The sequence below is a fragment of the Puntigrus tetrazona genome, chromosome 3 (assembly GCF_018831695.1).
Source record: "Puntigrus tetrazona isolate hp1 chromosome 3, ASM1883169v1, whole genome shotgun sequence".
NCBI classification, from domain to species: domain Eukaryota; kingdom Metazoa; phylum Chordata; class Actinopteri; order Cypriniformes; family Cyprinidae; genus Puntigrus; species Puntigrus tetrazona.
Genome location: NC_056701.1, coordinates 21,899,097 through 21,920,612, shown reverse-complemented (window position 1 = coordinate 21,920,612; position 21,516 = coordinate 21,899,097). Strand labels below are relative to the sequence as shown.

Genomic DNA, 21,516 nt, shown 5'->3' with positions numbered 1-21,516 from the left:
GCTTTGTCTTGTGGGGTCCGAAATTTCAGGTTTTAATAACCTTGACCGAACCTGCCTACAGTGCACTATACTATACTTGACAACTTTAAAGCAAAGAAGGGACACCTGCCCTTGACGGGTGTCACTGCCTGTTTATTGACCTTTGGCCCTTTCATTGTAAACCCTTCTTGAACCTTTGACACCACTGATCCACTCGTGGCTTTAAGTTATCTGCTCAAAGACAAGAGCTGTATTTCTGTGTCCTTAAACGGTTTGAGGAGCTGAATGATCTGTGCTCTTCCTTTAAGGCAAACTCCACCTTGTTCCCACTTCTCGTCAACTCTTGTTTCAAAGGGGGCGATGTTACACATCTACCCTGGAATGCTCTGACTCCATCCCTGCCGCTCTCCGGTTCCACGGGCTGCTCATCACAGTTCTCCAGGCGTCTCATGTTGCACCTCTCAGCAGCTGCTGCTTCTTTACTTTGGAGGCACCACTCGTTGACGGGACGAGCTGCTCCATTGCTTCCTTAGCTTACATAAAGACTGAATCCCAGGAGAGGCCGTACACATTCCTGCACAGCCTGTAAAGGAAGCAAACAAAGGTTGTTCAGGTCAAGTGTGCCATCCTACAAATGCTGAGCAATAGGTAATGCGTTAAATGATCAGCCAACGAATAGCCTCGCATACGATTATTTTGAAAAGTTAACCGAATATATGTTGGACCTGTGACCTAGCGGTTCGTGCATATCCTTGTGTTTTTGTGGGTTACTTTCTTTTTCCACAATAGTGACCTGTCAATTGTTTCCATTAATAAGCAGCCCAAAAAATAAATATGTAAGTCAATAAATTAGGCAAAGAAGACCACTGACCAATGGAAAAAAAAAGAACACAAAAGAGGACAAAGCTAAAAAAATAAAAGTAAAGTGAATACTTTTAAAAATAGGAATAAACTAATTACGATTGCGCAAACCATGGAAAATTAATAAAAAAGAAAATTAAAGTAGGCAGGTATTTAATAAGTTCTAGTTACTTCTTTATGCCATATAAAGGTCAGACTCATGAAACAAAATTGGTTTAAAATTTCGACTTTCAATGAAAGGTTGATTTCAAGAATGTTCTCTCCAGTATTAAAGCCTGGACACTGAGTGTGTCACTCAAACGGCAGTGAGAATGAATGAGCATATTAACACCACTCGGCTCGCACTCATCAGAGTGAAAGAGATGCAGCGAACACACTGACCGGCTGTCCTGAGGTCACGCTCCACAGCTGACCTCTGACCTCGTTTGTATGCATGGCACTTGGGCGGCTGAGATTCGGGGAATGCCGCAGCAGTTCTGTGACTTCCATTGAGTGGCATGTGTGCTTATTTGAATGTGTGTGTGTGTGTGTGTGTGTGTGTGCGTGCGAGAGAAAGAGTAACCAAGGTCTTAGACTGAAGTAGCTATTTAGTGCACCTGAAGCCTTCGTTTCATTCACTTCAATAGGTATTTATGCCTTTTACCCTAAAGTTTATTCAGAGGTAATCCTATGATGATATTTTAAATACTGATGAAATAATATAAAATAGCATTGCTGTTTAAAAGCCATCTCAATACTATAAGTAGAAAGCATTTTGACCACAGGGTGGTGTATGTTTGCCATACCAGCTAGACAATATGCAATATTTATTTTTTATTATTATTATTTTATTATACATGCAAACAGTGTACAAGATACACATGTAGACTAACAAAGACTAAACACCACATAAAACACTTATATTTTATCCTTCCCTTCTCCCCCCTCTCAACTACTACTACTAATAACTATATTTGCTTATTGACAACAATACCCTTATATAATCCTATTATTTTTTACATATTCAGTTTGATAAAGTAACTGTTCAGTTTCTCTTAAGTGCATTAAATATCGTTAGAACATAAAAATCCCAAGGCTCAAAAAACAAGTTTATTTCATTCATGTAAACTGAGAAAGAATATACAATACACTTTACAAATGTTTAAGTACTTGAAAAAAAAAGAATGTTACAAGATCTATTACATGCATTCAGCAAGTGACAGATACTGTGACGTGTGTCAGTACGTTCAGTGCACTAAACAGTGGTATTAATGTTAAGCAGAACATAAAAAAAGTAAAAATTATTAAACTATCATTTCACAATTTGCTGAGTCATCATATAATTTGAAAATGAAATCACCAGCAGGATTTTTATTATGGTACAGCATGAAATAAATTTGAATGAACAATTATTATTAATTTGTCTTGTACAATTTAATGAAAAATGATTAAATGAAAATGTTTTTCTGAAAAGCATTTCCCTCTGGAGCATGCTTGTGCTTTCTTATTTTTATCTCTTATTATTGCATGAACAAACTGAATTGTGGATAGGTTGCTTACCTCTCTCGCTATTGGTTTGCATTCAACAAAGAAATATAATAAATGCTAAATAAATGGCATAAATAAAAGAAACTTCATGTTTAAGCATTTCAACACTTCTGGGAGGGCTTAAGAAAATTGCTAGCATCAGTAGCCAGTGCATGTTTAATCATCAATTGGATCCCCAAAAGTATAAAATGTTTAATAAAATTTAATAAAAAATAAAAATGAGAGATTTCATGAAATGAAAAGCAAAAAAAACCCAACTTCCTAAAAACTCTTTACCTGTCAAAAAATAAATGCTGTTGAAAGTATAAATCGGTTGTGTAAGAGACAGACAATTGTAAATTGTTGATCACCAAAATGGCAAAACATTTATGTAATGCAACTGTAAATGCTGGATATTAAAACATAATAGGGATGCTAAGAGTCACATTAGGTCAGTCTTGTTAAGGCTGACTCACTGTAGCAGACATGAGAAATGTGTCCACAGATGTTTCCACACAATGCTTATAAAATCTGACTAGTTTTGTTACTTCTGACCCTCACATATCCATTTATACATGTAGTTTTTCTGACATACAATGCCCTGTTTAAGCAATCCTTTGCATAGTTTCATCTACAGAGTATTCTCTATATATTTTGTCATCAAATCCATTACCACTACACAACTGGGCAGAACAACCTGACATTCAGGACACAACTGCATATCTGGCTCATAAGAAATGATATCTGAAAGTGAAAATAAAAAAATTACCTACATAAGCCAAGGATTTCGCTGACTACTTTATATACTTGCAATAAACAACTTGCAAGTACACCCTACATACCAAAAAGGCTCATTAGGCATCTTAAACATTACAGAATTCATATTTACAATATGTTCAGCTGAGTAGCTAACTGTTTGGAAGACTGTTTTATGGTCTGACTTGCATGGCGATTGATATTTTTGCCTTTGGGCCAACTTGAGATTCTGCTTTGGATTAAAACCAAATGTTTAGTAAAGTCTATATAAAGTCAAATATACATAATATTATGTTTTTTTTTTGGTTTTGTTTTTTTACAGTGAACTGTTAAGACTAATATGGTTCGCTAAATGCTAACAATTGGGTCGTTTTACCAGTGTTAATTTTATTTAGTGCAAAAGTGTTTATTTTGAATGCTAATCACACCGCATAGTGAAAAGTCAGTAAAATTAACTGTAAATCTAAATCTCAAAAGGTGTTAAATGCAATAGAATTAGATTTTAAAAAAATGTAATTCAGGATTTATTATAGGCTTTGCCAGGTATCATGACAAGTCCTTCCTGATCTTCCTCTAAATTAGTTCTTAATGATTAGTAATCATTTGATAAATGCTGTCATGTCAGGTTCTGTGCATGAAAATTGATATCTGCACTAAGAGCCCAATCATTTCCAGTGCCGTTAGACAAACAGTTGGTGATCGTCTTCTTAAGGGCAGTACTGAGAGGAGCCATTGACTGCATCAATGATATTGATTACAACTCGTTGCCATTTGCAAAGAATCTTCGCCATACAAACTCCACAAATTTCTTTGATTCTGGCTGTTGTGTGCCAAACTCTGAACAGTCTCCTGAAGGGTCTCAGTATTGCTGGGCTTTCCAAAGGATAAGGTGCGCGTGTCTTGAACCTGTTACACAATGGACTCCCTCAAGTTTTCCGCAGTGGCTGAGGAGTCAGGAACGGGAAAGGGGGCAGAGTGCAGGACCACGTCGCTCTGAACTCTCACCGGGGGACGCTTAACCCCATACTGTGGATTCCCGCGCTGAGAGAAGGAGAAACCCATAGGTTTGTCGTCCTCAATGGCTTGATCTCCATACAGATAACTCATTTTCTTAGCGATCATCCCTACTTTTTCTGGAGCCTCTTCACCTCGTCTCTTGGCGTCCGTCTTCTCTCTGTACATATACGAGGCGTGCCTGAGGCCGCGTTTGAGGACGTGCTGCCGATAGGCTCTTTGTATGGTCGAAGCAGCCACTTCTTCTTGTTTTCGTTTGAGAGTGCTGGTGATGGGCTCGTACGAAACCTTTGAGGGATTGTTGGCCATGAACTTCTCCTCCATGGTTGCTTTCATGCCATCCATGGCATCCGAATCTCCCAGCACCTCTGTAGTGAGGGCCAGGAGAAGGTCCAGACAGTGGATCTTATCACCAGGGACCATGGGAAGATCCATTGTGATCAGCTTAAGGGTGTTTGGTTTGGGGATCCTCAGGGGGTCTTTGAGCGTGTCACAGAATTCGGACAGCTTACTGTAAGTGATGAACTGAGAGGCGGTGGGGTCGAACTTCTCCCAGGTTTCGTAGAACATCTCAAAATCATCCTCACACAAGGGGTCGCTGCTTTCTTCTGTCGCTACGTTAAAGTTTTCCAGGATGATGGCTATGTACATGTTGACCACGACGAGGAAGGACATGACAATGTAGCTGCAGAAGAAGACAATGCCTACGGCAGCGCTCCCGCAGTTTCCTCGGACGGGCGATCCAGGGTTCTCCACATCCGGGTCGCAGTCTGGCGGGCTGTTGAGTATAGGTGACAGCAGTCCATCCCAGCCGGCGGAGGTTGTGATCATGAACAAGCACATGATACTGTTCCCGAAGGTCTCGAAATTAAACATATCATTGATGCCTCCTTCTTTTTTCACATAGCCGAAGTTGGACATGCCAAATATGGAGAAAATAAACATGATTAAGAATAGAAGCAAGCCGATGTTGAAGAGGGCAGGAAGTGACATCATCAGGGCGAACAGTAGTGTTCGGATTCCTTTGGCACCGCGGATGAGCCGCAGGACACGGCCGATTCTGGCCAATCGGATAACACGAAACAACGTTGGCGACACAAAGTACTTCTCGATGAGATCTGCCAGCAAAAGACCTGTGAGATGGGAAAGAATCAATGATATATAAGAGAAAATATAGTCTACAAAAAGGTAGACCATGCATTCACATTGCTGTTTATGTAATTTGGAAACATTTTATGGCATTTTTTAACAAGTTTAATGACTCTAAAAATGTCATTATTTAAATCTGGTAAATATTATTTAATGTATTATATTGCTTTAATATAATTACATTACAGCAATTAAGTGTGTCAGTACACCGTAATTATGTGTACATAAATGTAAATTAATAAATATATTTATACATTGCTCAGTATATGACAATTTGAACCTTACACTTGCACTGTAATAACAATGTAAGAATTATATTATTATTTTAAAAGACTTGTTGACCTTGAAACACCGTCATTGTCACTATGATATAATTTCCTGTTTAAATTTTTTGCCATCACATGACTAGCAAACAATTGCTTATGTTTTACAAACATTATTAAGCAGTGAAGCAGTTTTGTTTGAGTATTCATATTTTTGTGAGGAAAAAAATAAAAGATTGTCATCCTACTTTCTATATTTTTTTTCAATATTTTAAAAACCTTAAATAAATAAAGATATCAAACATTAATTTTGATTAAAAATAACATGAAGCATTTATTGTCTTTGAATTTTACATACGTGGAATCAAAAATTCAGGGTCCTGTCATTGTCTTTTTTTATAATAACTTGATTATCATCATGAAGCAAACTTACCTAAAATTGAAAGAATGACCACCACAAAATCAAAAATGTTCCACCCAATGGAAAAGTAGTGATATCGCAGGGCAATGATCTTGAGAATGCACTCCCCGGTGAAGAGTATGATGAAGACGAAGTTAATAAAGAACAGAATATATTCCATTTCTTCACTTTGGTCATCTGTCTCCACCATCATGGTCACCATGTTCAGGCAGATCATCACCATAATGAAGATGTCAAAGAACTGCTTGGTGACCAGGTCGAATACTAAACCTTGGAAGCAGTTCTTGAAACATCAAAAGAGAAGAGCATCCAGAGGAGAACAAGGTGTGAGGTTAGTACTAAAATCAGATTCAAGTCTATTAGATTTAATAGTTAATCTGGAAAACAACTGTATATTTTACCGTTGGCCTTGGAATTGGTTTCTGTGGTTTTTTGGCGCCAAGTTTTTTCATGGCATTGTAGTATTTTTTCTGCTCCTCGGTCATAAAGATATCGGTTCCTCCTAAGTATAGACACAAAGACAATTATTCCATGGCAGAAGGTGTTTTATTGTTTCTACAGATTCACAATACCAAGTGACAACACTTATCTTTGCCTTTTGTTGGTTGAAATTGTCAATAATGACACCGATGAATAGATTGAGGGTGAAGAAAGAGCCAAAAATGATGAAGATGACAAAGTAAATGTACATGTAGAGGTTTGACTCGTAGTCTGGCTGCATTTCCACCTGCACAGACAGTAAAAACAATGTTTAAGAATCACGTATTATTACAGGATAAAAATGAAGATGCAAGATTGTGCCAATATGGTATGAGATCTCTTAGTCAAAGGATGAAATCAACATTACTTCACGAGAATCAACAGCACTGTACATGATTTCCATCCATCCTTTAAATGTTGCCTGGAAACCAAGTGAAATAATTGAAATGTCAGATTTTTAAAAGTAATTAACATTGCAGTTGTTTATGAAGGACAGACATCTAAAGATGATACTAATGCTCACCACTTGCAGTAAGGAGAGGTATCCCATGCCTACGTTATCAAAGTTAACCTTCATATTCATCCATCGCACATTTGGATCATACTCCGAGAGCTCTAAACATTCACTCTTATTGTTGACTTCAGTGATGTGGAACATTTCTTCGGATGTTGAGTTGTAGCAGTAGTAAAACTTTCCAGCAAAAAGGTTGACTCCCATGATGCTAAAGATTAGCCAAAAGATCAGACAGACCAGGAGAACATTGAAGATGGATGGAATGGCCCCCACCAGAGCGTTCACCACCACCTGTGCATGTAGACAGAATGAGAGCTTGGAACCAAACCATAATTGTTAACCTTTCCTGGAGGTTTTTCACTCGAAAATGTATTAGATGGTCGACAGCACAATATACGAAAAGAAATGTGAGAACCAGCAGAGCTAATAAAATTAGGGATTTGCTAATAAAATAAAATGATGTCAAAGTGAGGGTGGGCAGAAGAAAACTCACCCGCATTCCTTCAAACCTGGAGAGAGCACGAAGAGGTCTCAGTGCTCTCAAAGTCCTGAGAGACTTAATGGCCCCCAGTTCAGAGTAGCCTAAGATATTTGCAGTCAAACTGATCAGGGACACCTGCAGAAATATCCATTAAAATAAAATGGCTTCATTAAAAGCCAGGAATGGGTTAAAAATAACCTGATCCATTTATGAAAAATAATATGCACTAAAGCTAGTGGTTAATAAACTGAACTGTGTGCGTCTTTGGGAAGAACATCGAGTCTTTGTATATGGCTATAATGAATCACACAAGCACTGGGCTACTTCTGCATCTAAATAGTCTGAATATAAACACATATTATAGGTGTAGCATAGTAAATCAGGATAAGCCAAAAACCAAAAAGCAGCTTTAAGAATATTTATATATTTCCTTATATTTTCCAAAGAAAGGTAAAAACAGTGACAGTGACTTTCAGTGACTGTTAAAATTTTTTTTGTACACCACTGCCTATCCAAACATTTTTAACATTTCCATCTTTAAAAATAATTTTCTGAATATATTTTCAAATACTTATGATTCCTGGCACCACTGTCTTTTTTTAGTTGTGAATGTGTATTCATTGTCTGTGCTGAATGCAATAAAAACCAAACTGAAATCAAATTAAATCGGAAATGTGATTTGTTGTGGCATAAATTTCAGTAACAATGATTCAGATTTACTAATGATATAAGATGCACGCTATTCATACTAATAGTAGAATAATGCATAAGCTTTTATAAAATACTTTATTATATTACAGAAATTAACCGTAATCTGCACTTTAAGAGGCAACCTGGTCTTGTATAAACACCAGAAGAAGAAAGAAAGTTTGTTAGGAAACAATAGTCAATTTATATGTACTTCAACTTGAAATTTTCTGTAGAATTAGGAAGAACTAATACTTACATCAACAATGAGGAAGTCCAGCCAACACCATGCGTTTGTGAAATAGACCTTGAAGCCGTAGGCTACCCATTTCAGAAGCATCTCAATGACAAACACATAAGTGAAGACCTGATCTGCATATTCAAGGATGATTTTAATCATTCTTCGTTGTTCAATGTATATGTCCTCAAATGCCTAATAAAAATAAACATACGTATTAAAAAAACGAAGTTTCAATGTACTGTGATTAATCAAATATAAATGTTTTTTTTCAATGGACTCACTAATGCTCCACTGCTGAGGAGAATCATGAAGATGATGAAGGTTTCAAAATAGCTGTGCTCCACAATGGCGTAGCAGGTTTTACGTAAATTCCACCATGTCTTCCCTTTACCTTGGGTAACGTCAAGCTCCAAGCAAGGACATCGCCTGATGCAGTCTGGGAAGATACAATACATTAATGAGAAGGATACAACTCAATACTACACACAGCGATGAGTCATCGTCTCACTCTCTGTGTAGCAATCCTCAGGGATGGTGGAGTCCTCTTCTTCCTCTTCTACCACCTCTTCTACCTCTGGAGGTTTGTCCACTGTGCTGCAGGTTGATGATTCATCTCCAGCTTTCTTCTGTACAGATGAAAACACCGTAGATTAATTCCTGGCATGATAAGTATAGACAACTCAATATTCTCTGCTGATCTGGAAACTGTCAAATAACAGCATGAGGGAGGTTCACACTTGTCTCTAAATGCCAAAATCGAAAAAAGCTGTGGTCACAGAAGACCAACCATCTGGCTTTCAGTTCTGACTTTAGTTCCAACCCTGCTCTAATACAACTGATTCATATTGACTAAGAGGTTATGCTTTGACATATCAATCTCCTATTGATGACACATCTTTATGTCATGAGTTCACCAAACATAAACACTGGAATGAGGCAAAATTTGCAAAAGTTTGTGTCTCTTGTCTACTGTTCACATGTGTATGAATGGAAGTCAATGCGATGGTGTAGTGTACTGCCAAGAGACTTGCCATACTGTACATGGTTAGATCGAAATGTAAAAAAAGACTCTCAAAGAAAAATTCTAATCAAAAACAAACACATAATTATTTGCAAAATACCTTGACACGAGCATTCAAGGATAAATGGCCTAAACATAGTCAGGTAGGGCAGAAAAAATCGTTTCATATAGATAAAGTTTTTTTTCTTTAAATTCCCTGCCTCATTTGATTTTTTTTTCTCACGAGACTCACATGAACTCACAAATCTGCATTCATGTTCCCTCTCTCTTTGACAGCTGATAGCTAGATGTGAAATGCAGTGCTGTGCGACACATGGGGGCATGACATATGAACTGTGTTACCTGATCCAGAGGCATGCCAACAAGCAGTTGCTTAATGAATTAGGGCCCGTGTGCTTCTACAAAAAAATCTGAAATAAAATTTATGACCTGAACTGGGGAAATATCTCAGAGAATTGGGAAAGAGTGGTGGGGAATCATGGCGCAGACAAGATTTAAACTGGTTCTCGTAACATGGGTGCTGGTCAGAACGTTGTTCAGTAAGGTCACCTATCATGCTGATGCTCTTTCCCACGCCCCGTCACCATGTCACATGGTTTCTGCCATTCCTTAGACATACTCTCTAAACAAGATGACCCGTGGGGCTCCAGATGGACTTTGCAGGTGTCAGTGTTTAAGACACACATCTAGGTGTCAAGAGGTGTTGATGGACGGATGTTAGTGATACTCTGGCAACCAGTTTTGCATTTGTCTGATCATTCACATTACATTTTAGCAACACATGAACATTTTGCAATGATAAAACTCACTTTAGTATTTTTATCGATATCCTCTTTGTCTTCATCCTCAGAAGAGCAGTTGTCATCATCATCATCCGATTCTCCATTGGCTATAGGCACTTTGACAACGGACAGACTGGAATTCATGGTGGCCATTTTAGAATCGCTCTCTTCGTTTGCTTTCACGCTCTCTTCCTTTGGCTTCAGGCCCAGACATTGTCGCAAATGTCCGATAACAAAGGCCTTTACCCAGTCAATGGCTCTTGTCATTCTGGCAACGGCAATCTGCAGATTGTTCATCTCCCCATCATCATCTGACGCTGACAGGTTGTCTCCGCTGAAGGAGCTGAGCAGCAAAGCCAGGAAGAGGTTCAACACCTTCAGGACGAGAAAAAAAACATAATAATTAAAAAATGAAAAAGACTAAAATTGTAAAATCATAGGGATTGGTGTCCTATGAGGTAATTTGAGTATGGAACAATATGAAAATAGTATTTTATTGCCATTCAAATGTAATCAACTTTGTTTACTTTCAGTTGACTGAATACTGAATGTAAACAACGCTGAAAACATTATTTACCTTTAGTGGATACTCTCCAAAATGGTGGAGGAACAACTCAGGGAGAAGAATTTTTTAATAATTTGTTATTATTATTTTCTTTGTGCACAAAAGTAAAATTATCCCTGATTTACTGATGACACATGGGCTATTTCTGGGAACTCTTGCAGTTACATTGCTGTCTATGCCCTATTTGAATGGTACTAGTTTTCTAAAATACATCTGAGTTTCAATTCTTATCAACTGACGTCTGTGATCATCATGTGTCAATTCGGACTGGACTAACATCTCCTTGTTTATTACAGGGGTGGGATGGTCTGTTTTGTATATCTGGGTTCTGCATGCATTGTGTATAGTCATTTCGGATTGATTACTATTAGTATAATCATTCAAATACCATGATGAAGGTAAATGGCTCGTATAGCAACTTACTTTAGTTTAACTTACTTTAACTTACTTAAATTAACTTACTTTAGTTTAACAATTTTATCTATTTATTTATTTATTTGTAGTAAACCCATGTTTAATATCTAGATGGTAATGTATGTAATTAAAACATTCTGTAGTTGAGTGCACAAATGAATGAAGGTATAAAGACGCCGATATTACAATAGCCAGTCTTAACAGTTTTTGTGATTTGGCTGTTGATTTTATTAATATTTGTCATTTCTTTGCCGAGAGACAAATATATCAAATATGGTATGTGGTAATGAGTTGTGAACAAATAAATGTTTGTCCCTGGACTTTTATGTTGAAATGTTTCTCTGTCCCAGTGTTTCTGTCTTCAATTCCCATAGGTTCCCATAACCCTACCATCGGAATGTTGCAGCAGAAATCAAGACTCATCAGACCAGGCAACGTTTTTCTAATCTGCTATTGTCTAATTTGAGTTACTGTTGCCTTTCTATCAGCTCGAACCAGTCTGGCCATTTTCCTCTGACCTCTGGCATCAACAAGGCATTTGCGCCCACAGAACTGCCACTCACTGGATATTATTTCTTTTTCGGACCATTCTCTGTAAACCCTAGCGATGGTTGTGGGTGAAAATCCCAGCAGTTTCTGAAATTCTCAGACCAGCTCATCTGACACCAACAACCATGCCACGTTCAGAGTCACTTAAATCACCTTTCTTCCCCATTTTGATACTCAGTTTGAACTGCAGCAGGTCATCTTGACCATGCCTACATGCCTATAAACGTTGAGTTGCTGCCATGTGATTGGCTGATTAGAAATTTGCGTTAACGAGCAGTTGGACAGGTGTACCTAATAAAGGGGCCAGTGAGTGTATATACATATACATATATACATATATAAGTCTGGCTATTGTAATATCAGCATACGGGTAAGATTACTCAAGTTCATTTCTGTACTCAATTAATGTTTTAGTTACATGTAAATTATAATTAAACATGGGTTTACCACAAATAAATAATAAAAAAAAAAATCTAAAGTAGCCACACATTAACATGGTTTTGCTATACCAGCCATTTAGCTTCAAATTCAAATGTGTCCCGTCGCGGCTTATGGAAGGTCAGAGAGTTCTCAAAATTAACAAAAATATCTTATTTGGTTTCTGAAAATAAATAAAGCTCTTATGGGTTTGGAGCGACATGACGGTGACAGAATCTTCATTTTTGAGTGAACTAACCTGTTAGGATAAATGTGAGCACTTGCGAAAGTAATAATTATCCATCTATCTAATGTATCCATCTATCTAAGATGGAAATCCACTCACCACTAGGTTTCCTATGATCATGACCATCATGAAGACGACGATGCACATGCCTTGGCCAGCCACTTCCATGCAGTCCCACATTGTTTCAATCCATTCCCCACACAGAACACGAAAGATGATGAGAAATGAGTGAAAGAAATCTGTCATGTGCCAGCGAGGGAGCTGGCAATTCTCCGAGATCTTACACACACAGTCCTTGTAGCTTTTTCCAAAAAGCTGCATCCCCACCACAGCAAAGATGAAGACAATAATGGCCAGGACGAGGGTCAAGTTTCCAAGGGCACCTACAGAATTACCGATGATCTTTATCAACATGTTTAGGGTTGGCCAAGATTTTGCCAGCTTGAACACACGCATCTGCAACCAAAAGAGTCATGATTTGAATAAATAGTTTAGTTTTGAAATTATTTATAGAAAATGAATGTGAATGATGACCACTGCTGTCAAGCTAGGTTTTGAGTTAAAGAAAAGATTTTTTCAGATTTTTTTTGTCACATGGCTTTGAAATATTGAAATATTAATGCATTATTGAGGCTATTTTATAGTGGATAATGTTTTAGCTCGACAGCAGTTGGTGACCATCCACTTCCGGTAGCGCAAACTTTTCTTCTCTGAAGAAAAGTATTATGTTTGGGTCACCTGTAAATTATATCAGACTATCTGTAAAGAATATCAGAATTTTTTTGGTGAAATATCCCTACAAACAAAATTTTACCTACCAAACGGAAAGACCTCAGCACAGACAGGCCCTGAACATTGGCTAGGCCCAACTCCACCAGGCTCATGGTAACAATTATGCTGTCAAAAATGTTCCAGCCAACTTGAAAGTAATAATATGGGTCCAGTGCAATAAGTTTTAGCACCATCTCGGCTGTGAAGATACCTGTGAAAACCTGCAGGGGAAAGAACATCATGATGCAAGGAAAACACCAGCTTTTGTATGCTGGCAAAACCAGTTTATAGTATAAGAAACTGTAAAAAGTTTTCAATATACAGGTTTAAAGAAATAGTTCACCCAAAAATGCTCATTTTGTCATCATTTACGTTCCCTCAAGTAGTTCCAAACTTGTATGAATTTCCGAACACAAAGGAAGATTTTTTTTTTTTAAAGAAAGTTTGTAGGCAGGCTGTTTCAGGTCACCATTGACTACTACAGTTTTTTTTCTTACAATGGAAGTCAACGGTGACCCGAAACAGCCTGGTTACAAAATATCTTTCTTTGTGTTTGGCAGAACAAAGAAATTCATGCAAATTTGGAACTACTCGAGGGTGAGTAAATGATGACAGAATTGTCATTTTTGGGAAAACTTTAAGTCAACATTGATAGGCAGATCTATGTACCAGATTTCCCACTGCCAATATTTCATCGAAATCTGGAGTCATAGGATAGTGCTCCATAGCCATGAACACAGTGTTGAGCACAATGCAGATCGTAATTCCCAGATCCACAAACGGGTCCATTACAATTAGGTAGATAAACTTCTTGAATTTCACCCATGGCACGCAGCAATTCCATTTCAGGAAAATGTCAGCAAACTTATACCAGCATGGAGGACACGGCCTTTCAATATCCTCCAGCTCTATTGATGAAAGGATTTTAATACACAAAACACAAAGGTTTGATTTGATTAGATTTCTTCAATTATTTTGGAACTCACTATTTAAACAAAAGGGAAAAATGAACTTGCCATCTGTAGTATTGTCTGTGGTGATCACTGCACTCGGTTTTCTCATCTGCGAATCAGGGACTTCCAAGTAATTCATGCTACCTTTGGATCCATTCGACTTTGAGAGGGGCTTCAATGCAATCCCGTCATAGTCGTTCTGCATTTGGTCATCATCACCTTTCTTCTTGCTGGATAATGATGTCTTACTGCCATTTACCATGTTGTTTTTCTGCTGCTTGATGGCAGACAAAATCAGAAATTACATTTAGTATCATTCAAACCAAATGATCCAAGGCTCTTAGATAAAGTTTGGCAAACCTCAGCTTGTTTCTTGAGCTGTTCCAGGATTTTTGCATACTCTTCCTCCTTTTCTTTAGCTTCTGCAATGGTTGCTTCATTCTGTTCAGCATATGCCATAGCCACCACAGCCAGAATCAGATTGATGAGGTAGAACGAACCCAAGAAGATGATGACTACAAAGAAGATCATATACGTCTTCCCTGCTGCACGGAGCGTCTGAAACATTTAAGAGACTTTTTATGCTTCGTTCGTGCTCTAGTTCAAGTCACAAATGTATAGAAAACAGTACTGCTAATATTTTTTGTGGAGAAACATTCCTCGCTAAATAGAAACAGAATTAATTTCCTTATTCATTCACTCTATTTTCTGAATAAACATATTTTAATTAGAATAAAACAATGACCCAAAACATTCACCTATTTATTAATCCAAAATATTGGACAATCTTAGGTTTTGTTACAAAGCAATTTGTGGCGAGTAAAAGAAAGCAAAGAGCAGTGCGACTTTAACAAGATGCATATACCCACCAACTGAAACAAGTTCTCCCAGAAATCTTGAGTCATTAGCCGAAAAAGGGCTAAGAAAGCCCACCCAAAGTTGTCATAACTAGTGTAGCCGTAATTTGGGTTTTGGCCAGCTTTCATGCATGTGTATCCCTCGGGGCATTTCCTGTGAACAGCAAAAGCAAATAAGTAAACAACAATGTGTATTTAGTTTGCTAAAAACTTGGTGAAATTACTACTTGTCGCTGGTAATGCCACAGTGTCTATTCAAAGTTAATATAGACGATTACTTATTAGGAAAATATCATATTTGAATAATATACCCTGCATCAGAGCTGTTCCCACAAAGCAAAGGATCGATGTGACCAGGCACATAGTAGTAGTTTTCTATGGCAAAGGAATGAAAATCACTAATCAATACTGCTGCAATCACTGAAATGATTCAAATAAAGTAAGCAGCAAGTTGTTTTCTTAATAATTCATATGTGCAGCAATTACTGATATAAGAAGTCACCTGGATTGTTAATATATTCCTGAAAGTTGAATGTGTTGTTGGCTTCAGTGCCGTTGATGTCTGTGTGGTTGAAAAGCATGGTGAGGTTATCACTGTTGCTCCAGTCAAAAGACCGGACACACTTTTGCCTCAAATTTCCCATGAACAGTTGCAGGCCAATGAGAGCAAACACGCTGAGACAGAAGACAGTGAGGATCATGACGTCCGCCAATTTCTTCACCGACTGAATCAGGGCGCCAACGATGGTTTTAAGACCTGGAAATTGCAGTTCAACAAAATGTCAGCTGAAGTATTCCCAAATTAAACAAAAAATGTTAATGTGACATTTTGATTTCAAGTGAGCATATTTCATATTTTCTGTTGTCATGCTGTATTAACCTGGAATTACAGTTATTGTCTTCAGGGCCCGAAGAACACGGAAAGTCCTTAGAGCGGATATATTCCCCAAGTCCACAAACTCTGTGAGGTACCTGTGGATGAGATGAGGAGGATTATTAATAGCTTATTATGCTCATTATTTTAAAACCTCATAATTATACCACTGACACTGTATAAACATACATAAAAAATTATGAATGTTAAAATAATAAATGCTATTATTATTATCATTTGAAAAAGAGAGAGAAAAACAGAATTAAATAGTTTTAGTAGAACACTTTTATAGACTATGTAATAACCTGAAAAGACAATAGTCAATATTAGATTTAAGTAATTGCAACTGGTTCCAATGTGTCTGGATATATATTTCTGTATGTCTGGTCATTGGCAATAAAAAATGATTTAAGTTACTTTTTAATGTTGTTCTTTTCAAATATTTCCGGCTGCGTATTGAAATGAATCTGTTTTATTGAAGCAAATTTTCTTAAACCATATTTTTAGAGTTGGCTGAAACAGAGTCTCAGCATGTTATTAGCGTCACTTTGTTTTTCCTCCACAAGTATGGTCTTCTGAGGAGTGTAGAAATTGCTGGCGTAAGAGATATGTTCAGTGTAGACTATATTTAGCTTGAGTGCAACAGTCGATCACAGGAGCCAAATGGCATCATTATGTATATACTACGGACCAATAGCAAGTGAGATGTGAGAAGTGAGACCTGTTGGGCAACTGGATCACCGCATTTAATTATCTGTGAACGTAAGACAACTGAATTTTGAAGTAGTGGGAGACATTTACTAAAATACAGTGAGAGAACACTGAGGAAATGTTTAGTTTTCAACAATTTAACAAGGAAGCTAAAATATCCATTATTGAGGATTCACTTGACTAGACATCAAGGGTCTAGGCATCTAGGTATTGGTACCAAGGTATACTATGGGATCTCAAAATCAGAACTACAATCAAACTGCAGCCTTTTAGTGATCTGAGGAGGACCAAAGTGTGAAGCTGAGATTTACTGCTAAAAATAGGCCTGGTAAGTGATCTCGCTTTACAAGTGGATAAACATTTTCATTCAGCCAGGCTGTGATTGTAAAGAGAGGTAAGGGTGAACCTCGGGGACACTGTCTTCAGAGGACGGGGACCTGCACGCAGCCTCATTACACTTTTGGTGATGCTGTAAACAAACTGACCTTTAACCTCTCACATCTGAGTGGGTATTTTCACAATGCTTCTGTGTCTAATGTGGTTGCCAGACCCCACCTATCTCATTCACCACATACCCTGACAGAGCAAAAACTGATTAGTCACACACTACGCTGACTGTTCAGAGCGGCATCTGATTACGGAAACTGCTGTTAAAAATAAAACTAAGCTATTCCAATCCTCTTCTGAACAATCCATTTGCATTCAATCACAACTCTAATTGAAGTATTTATACTGGGCATTTTTCACATTCATCAGTACATTGAGAGTCAAAATAAACCTTTGCATTGGCTTGTTTAACATCTGATTTTACGTTTACAGTCTTTCAGGGTTATACTCACGCCATGGTGATGACCATAAAATCCAGCCAATTCCACGGATCTCGCAGGAATGTGAAATCACCAATGCAGAAGCCTCTGGACAGCACCTTCACAAGCGCCTCAAAGGTGTAGATGCCAGTGAAAACATATCTAAGAGGGACCAAATTACATAATAAATAATCAAGGCATATAAATATGTCTCAATAACTTCCATTATTTATGTCAAGAGCATTCAATATCAGAGTTGTGTGCCAGAAATAAATAAAGAATGTCATTCAGTTTTCCTAAATTTGAATTAAATAAAGAATTATAATATAATATTTACATTTTTTGGACTATTTATTTTAAACAAGACAGATAAATGTATGTCACAGAAGTGAGTAGTACACCCCTCACATTTTTGTAAATATATTATTATATATTATATCTTTTCATGTGACAACACTGAAGAAATTACACTTGTAAACACACTCAGTAGTGAGTGTACAGTTTGTGTAACAGTTCAATTAAGCCATTAATTTCTAAAACGATGGCCATAAAAGCGAGTACACCCCTAAGTGAAAAGTCCAAATTGGGCCCAAAGTGTCAATATTTTGTGTGGCCACTATATATCCAGCACTGCCTTAACCCTCTTGGGCATGGAGTTCACCAGAGTTTAACTTCAAGTCCTCTTCCACTCCTCCATGACGACATCACAGAGCTGGTGGATGTTCAAGACCTTAAGCTCCTACACATTACTTCTGAGGATGCCCTACAAATGCTCAATAGGGTTTTGTTTATTGGGGAGGGGATCATGCTCTGCTTCGGTATGTCACAGTGCCCTCAATAAACCGTAGCTCCCCAGTGCCAGACCATGACAATCCCACCACTATGCTTGACCGTAGGCAAGACACACTTGTCTTTGTACTCCTCACCTGAATCAAATTAGTTTATCTTTGTCTCATCAGACCAAAGGACGTGGTTCCAGTAATCCAGTGGTACTCATTCCCAGTTCTGGGAACCCCCTGCTCTGCACATTTTCCATGTCTCCCTTATTTAACACACCTGGATGAGATCAGCAATGCTGGCAGCACTCGTATGTCTATTTCCCAAACACAACCTCTGGATCTGAGAGCACTGTTCTGAGTGGATCCTGTCCTGTTAAACAGCTGTACTGTCTTGGCCACTGGTTGCAGCTCAGTTTAAGAGTCTTGGCAATCTTCTTGGGCCCAATTTAGACATTTTCACTTAGGGGTGTACTCTCTTTTGTGGCCAGTTTATACATTAATGGCTGGGTTTTTAGTTATTTTGAGGGGACAGAAAATTTCCACCGTTATACAAGCTGAAGACTCAATACTTTTCATTGTAGCAAAGTGCCATTTCTTTGTTTTCACATGAAAAGTTATAATAAAATACTTACAAAAATACTCTGTGAGATACTGTAGTTAGATAGATAGCTGCTCTGTGATCAGTTGTCCTTGGTGGGCTTAATATTTGAAGAATGCTGGGATAGATTTTGGAGATATGGTGCATATCTTACTCTACTGTTTTACTCCATGCTGGAGGGTCACCCATCGTCATGAAAACGCAGTTTGACAAGATGGTTAACATGATGAACATGCTAAATAATTTGTTGTGAAGTAAAGGAAAACTTAGAAGGAATGACTAGTGACTAGTGGTCAAAGCATCACACAAAGTTAAGAGGTCAACCTAAATAACATATGGAAATCAAGGAACAGATGCAAAAAAATTGCTTTATGTTGCTATAAATACATACATGGCCTATATATCATTATTATTTTCATGGCTTATATGAAGGATATGAATGTATGAGTATTCTGATGGCCACACGTCGAACAGGACTGAATGGACTGAGAACGTAGCATGCAGGTTCAGCATTGAATCGGTATATTGTATTGCCTTTGGTGACCACGATGAACGTCTGCAAAACAAAAAAAGGGATACAAATCTCTTGTGGAACAGATATTGTTCTGATAAGCTAGATTTGTATACATTTATTGACATCTGGGCTTTGGTATTTTGCCTTTGCCACTGACTTTTTTTGCTTTGTAGAATGGATCTAACTCTTCCAGGGGAACGTTGAGGAGATTTGGCGGAGGGTCTCCGTAGATGAACGGCAGGGCCTTTCCTGCTTCCAAATCACTGCTGGGTTTGGGTAGATCCTCCTCAGGTACCTCGGTAGTCTGGGCCTTCATCTGCTCCTGCTCGGCGGCCTCCTCTGCCATCCGCCGCTCGATCTCGGCGAGCGACTCCAAAGTAAAGGGGCGGAACACATCGGTGCCTATGGGAGGGAGTAGTCGCGCCATCTTGACATTCTGCTGAAGGACGGCTGCCACCACTTCGGGGTCTCTCAGTTGTGCCCTGCAGGGACAAAATGCTTTCATATTTAAAATTATAAATAGAACCTACCATCACAGCTTAATTTCTGCACACATACAAAAAGAGCTTTCATGCAGTGTGTAACTGATTGAAAACATCCTGCAAAGTTTTAAATCTGAAAGTGCACTGTGTATAAAGATATTGTCTCTCAAAAGAAAGTCAACCCTGAATCATTGAAATTATTTGTTTTTATAATGAGTTTTAAGCCGTTTAATTTTGATGTCAACATAAAATATTATCATATTATTACCCTCCCACTTATTGTGCGCAGAGAAATTTGAAAATGCACATTCGCTTTTGGAGCAGTAAAAGCTCATAAACACTGCTTTAAATGAAATCGACCAACCAGAGATTAGCATCAGGCAAAGGAGAGCTTTGGAAAAATTAATCTTTGAACGAATTGTTTGGGAATTGTTGAACAAATAAGGTAAAATAAGTGCATGTTATAAAAAAATGAAAGTGTTTTTTGACTATGCATGCATGTCAGCCTGTTCTTGGGGACTCCCAAAACCAAAATATGAATAACCCATGATAGGGGCACTTTAAAGTGACATTACACAGCCTTGGAATTATTAGGTTTTATCTGTATTCTGTGCAGTTTTGAGATTGAGTTCCATGAACTTCTGTAAATACAACCCTTTTTATTTTCTCAAAATGTGCACAGCTTACAAAACAAACCTCACATGATATAAACATATATAGTTTTGAATTAGGATTGAGTTAGGATCTTAAAATTCCAAGGCAACAATTTTAAACACTACTGAACAAAAGCAGTTAAAAAAATATTTTATCATGATATTCTATAATTACAATGCATTGTGTCATCAAAAGTTTGATTATTACATGATATTTCATCATATATGAACAGAATTGATGTTCTTTTCAACCTTTTTCAGAATCATTCCAAAAACAATTATTCACCAAAATACTAAACAGTGCAACAATATGTAGAAATGACAAAAATTTGAGCATTAAATCAGTATATTAGAATGATTTCTGCAGAATCATGCAACACTGAAGACTGGAGTAATAATGCTAAAAATTCAGATTTGCCATCACAGAAATAAAATATTTAACAATAATAGAAAAGGGTACAAATATAGAGAAAATTATATAAATATTTTAAATTTTGCTTTGTAGAAAGATCCAACTCTCTCCATATAGTGAGATGACTTTATATCTCACAGTTCTGAGAAATAAAGTCTAAATTACAAGAAGTCTAAAATAGAAGGCTTTTTGGTTTTTCAGGACATAGATATATGAAAAAAAAAATCACACTGAAATCTAAATCTACGCGTAATATTCCAGTCTAACTAAACTGTACATCACTATTACTATCACAGCACTGTCACAACAAAAAACATGTGAGGTCCACAGCATCTCTCGCTAAGTGGTTTACACAGACCAAACAAGTAACTTATTTTAACAGTTTTCAAACTTACAGTTGATGTGGCCATAGTTTTAAGTTCTTAGCTCTGTTTGGGTGTGCAGCACGATTCCTGCGCCAAACCTCCATCAGGTTTATCTTTCGCTTAGGCATTGCTGCCTTGTCCACAATTTCTCTCTACAAAATTGAAGAATGTTACTCCAACTGTGTGCTGAAGTTTGTGGGCCGTTCTTTTACTTTTTAGTCCAGCTTGACCAGGATGAGACCCTGCCCCCTCAGAGTAACACAACAATTCGGATCACAAAGATTCAATTGATTCATTAGATTGTCTGCAATTGGATGAGTTTCCACTTTAATAGATTTGCTCCAGAAAACCCTCACATTTCTCAGAAAAGAAACAGTGATGAGAAGAGTCACTT

General features: G+C 37.6%; 1 protein-coding gene across 2 annotated transcripts; it reads right to left on the bottom strand.

Moving 5' to 3' along the window:
- Positions 1-1,907: 1,907 nt before the first annotated feature.
- On the bottom strand, positions 1,908-21,307 carry scn4ab (sodium channel, voltage-gated, type IV, alpha, b). Of its 2 annotated transcripts, none has more exons than XM_043234630.1 (25): positions 21,153-21,307; positions 19,368-19,692; positions 19,134-19,252; positions 18,851-18,940; positions 17,353-17,481; positions 15,809-15,900; positions 15,431-15,685; positions 15,240-15,303; positions 14,941-15,082; positions 14,432-14,629; positions 14,135-14,348; positions 13,788-14,026; positions 13,166-13,339; positions 12,447-12,803; positions 10,183-10,530; positions 8,861-8,978; positions 8,634-8,788; positions 8,371-8,544; positions 7,437-7,559; positions 6,953-7,234; positions 6,797-6,850; positions 6,539-6,676; positions 6,351-6,455; positions 5,962-6,232; positions 1,908-5,249 (listed from the first exon to the last, which is right to left on the bottom strand). In XM_043234630.1, the coding sequence occupies exons 1-25, from the start codon at positions 21,248-21,250 to the stop codon at positions 4,012-4,014; spliced, it is 5,502 nt and encodes a 1,833-aa protein (XP_043090565.1). In that variant the 5' UTR covers positions 21,251-21,307; the 3' UTR covers positions 1,908-4,011. The 2 variants fall into 2 exon arrangements, with proteins under 2 accessions (XP_043090565.1, XP_043090566.1); XM_043234631.1 differs by having other exon boundaries at positions 14,135-14,345.
- Between the last annotated feature and the right edge of the window lie 209 nt (positions 21,308-21,516).

Coding starts and splice junctions, on each gene's coding strand:
- scn4ab (XM_043234630.1), bottom strand. CDS start 21,250: ATGCCTAAGCGAAAGATAAACCTGATGGAGGTTTGGCGCAGGAATCGT. Junction 15,304..15,430: donor GGAATATATTAACAATCCAG/GTGACTTCTTAT, acceptor CCTTTGCCATAG/AAAACTACTACTATGTGCCT. Junction 13,340..13,787: donor TATTGGCAGTGGGAAATCTG/GTACATAGATCT, acceptor TTTCCCCTGCAG/GTTTTCACAGGTATCTTCAC.